Here is a 1,442-nt window from a genome sequence, read left to right on the forward strand (position 1 = left end):
GAAAAAACAGTTCGTCGAATTAGCCGAGTCGTTCCGGTTCCTCTCAGCCCACAAATTAGTGTATTTATGCAATGTAAACTTTCAAATAAGTCCATACAATTTATATCCTCAAAATACTATTAATCTTGGTACCACACAAATCACACAGTGAAAAGTGTGCAAGTGTCTCTCAGCCAGCCTACAAACGATTGTACCCTTATAAACCATCACAAATAACCATAACAGAAATTAAAACAATTAATTTGCAAAATAGCAGAAGTCATGATCCGGAAAGGACAGAACTAAATTCATTGTAGTGTTCTTCCATGTGAACCTAACAGTGTGAAACAGTGAACCAAAAATCATAGGTTACTTCTTACATGCTCATGCAAAGACTGGAAACTAGTCCATCTACGGTGGCATTACATAACACAAGGTATTTACCAGACCTGGCTTAGATGGCATAGCAGAATTACCTGACGATTTCTAAAAAAGTTCGGAACATGTCTGTGATGAGATCATTGCATTCAAGGTCCAACATCACAACACATGCCCGGTATCTTGCAACTGTTTCCAAGATAGCAACTCTCCTGCTAAAGTAATGGCTATTAACATCAGTGAGTCCACCAAATGTACCAACAATCAGACGAAATATGGTCTGCAAGAAAGAAAAAAAGAATACTCAAATACTGAACAAACATTGTAAGCTCAGTCAAAGTAATTTATTCAGCATTTTTTGTGAGCACAGGGTTACCCTTAAAACATCATCACTATATGGAGCTTCAGGTGCAGTTATTCTTGTAATTTCACAGAAGCAGGTTGCCAAGAGAACTTTAACATCTTGATCCTGATGTTTCAACAATTCTTTTCTGACAACTGCTGTTAGACATGGTTGGATAGCTTCCATCACCGAGGACCCTGGTGACTGTTCTATTCCATGTAGGCACTAGAACATAAGGGCGCGCGTTGCCGCGCCCATCCAACTTCCAGAAAAGCAATAGAAATAGGTAAGAAAATCTTATTGGTATAAGCTAAGTAAATTTGAACACTCTGTATTGTCCCTTAACATAGGTGGCATGTCATATTTATTCAGGGATACTAATTAATGAATCCACATTCTACAAGTTTCAGTTTCTGTATGAAAATATGTTTATATACACATCAGTACAACAATTGTTTGCTACTTCCAGCAAAGAATTATAAAATTCAATTGCAAAGAGATTTGCATTGCAAATACTACGATATAGTTTCACGGCACGGTACGAAGATCAACACTATATCGGGATGAGCACGTCAATTTGTGAAGAATTTGTGAAGAATGAATCTTGACAAACTACCAGAAAATGAAAGAAAGGGGTCCAGAAGCAGTAAAAAAACAAATATAAATAGCTTAATCTATCTTACATAGAACCCTGTCTAAACCTTGGTTGCTCGCTAAATTCTATGATGCCAAATAGTAACGG

The 1,442-nt window shown here is 37.1% G+C and overlaps 1 protein-coding gene across 1 annotated transcript; it reads right to left on the reverse strand.

The window, feature by feature from the left end:
• Nucleotides 1-367: 367 nt before the first annotated feature.
• On the reverse strand, nucleotides 368-919 carry LOC123186373 (sister chromatid cohesion protein PDS5 homolog B-B-like). Its single transcript, XM_044598151.1, has 2 exons — nucleotides 734-919; nucleotides 368-637 (listed from the first exon to the last, which is right to left on the reverse strand). Exons 1-2 carry the CDS (start codon nucleotides 884-886, stop codon nucleotides 452-454), a joined length of 339 nt encoding a protein of 112 aa, XP_044454086.1. The 5' UTR covers nucleotides 887-919; the 3' UTR covers nucleotides 368-451.
• Between the last annotated feature and the right edge of the window lie 523 nt (nucleotides 920-1,442).

The sequence above is a fragment of the Triticum aestivum genome, chromosome 2A, assembly GCF_018294505.1.
Source record: "Triticum aestivum cultivar Chinese Spring chromosome 2A, IWGSC CS RefSeq v2.1, whole genome shotgun sequence".
NCBI classification, from domain to species: domain Eukaryota; kingdom Viridiplantae; phylum Streptophyta; class Magnoliopsida; order Poales; family Poaceae; genus Triticum; species Triticum aestivum.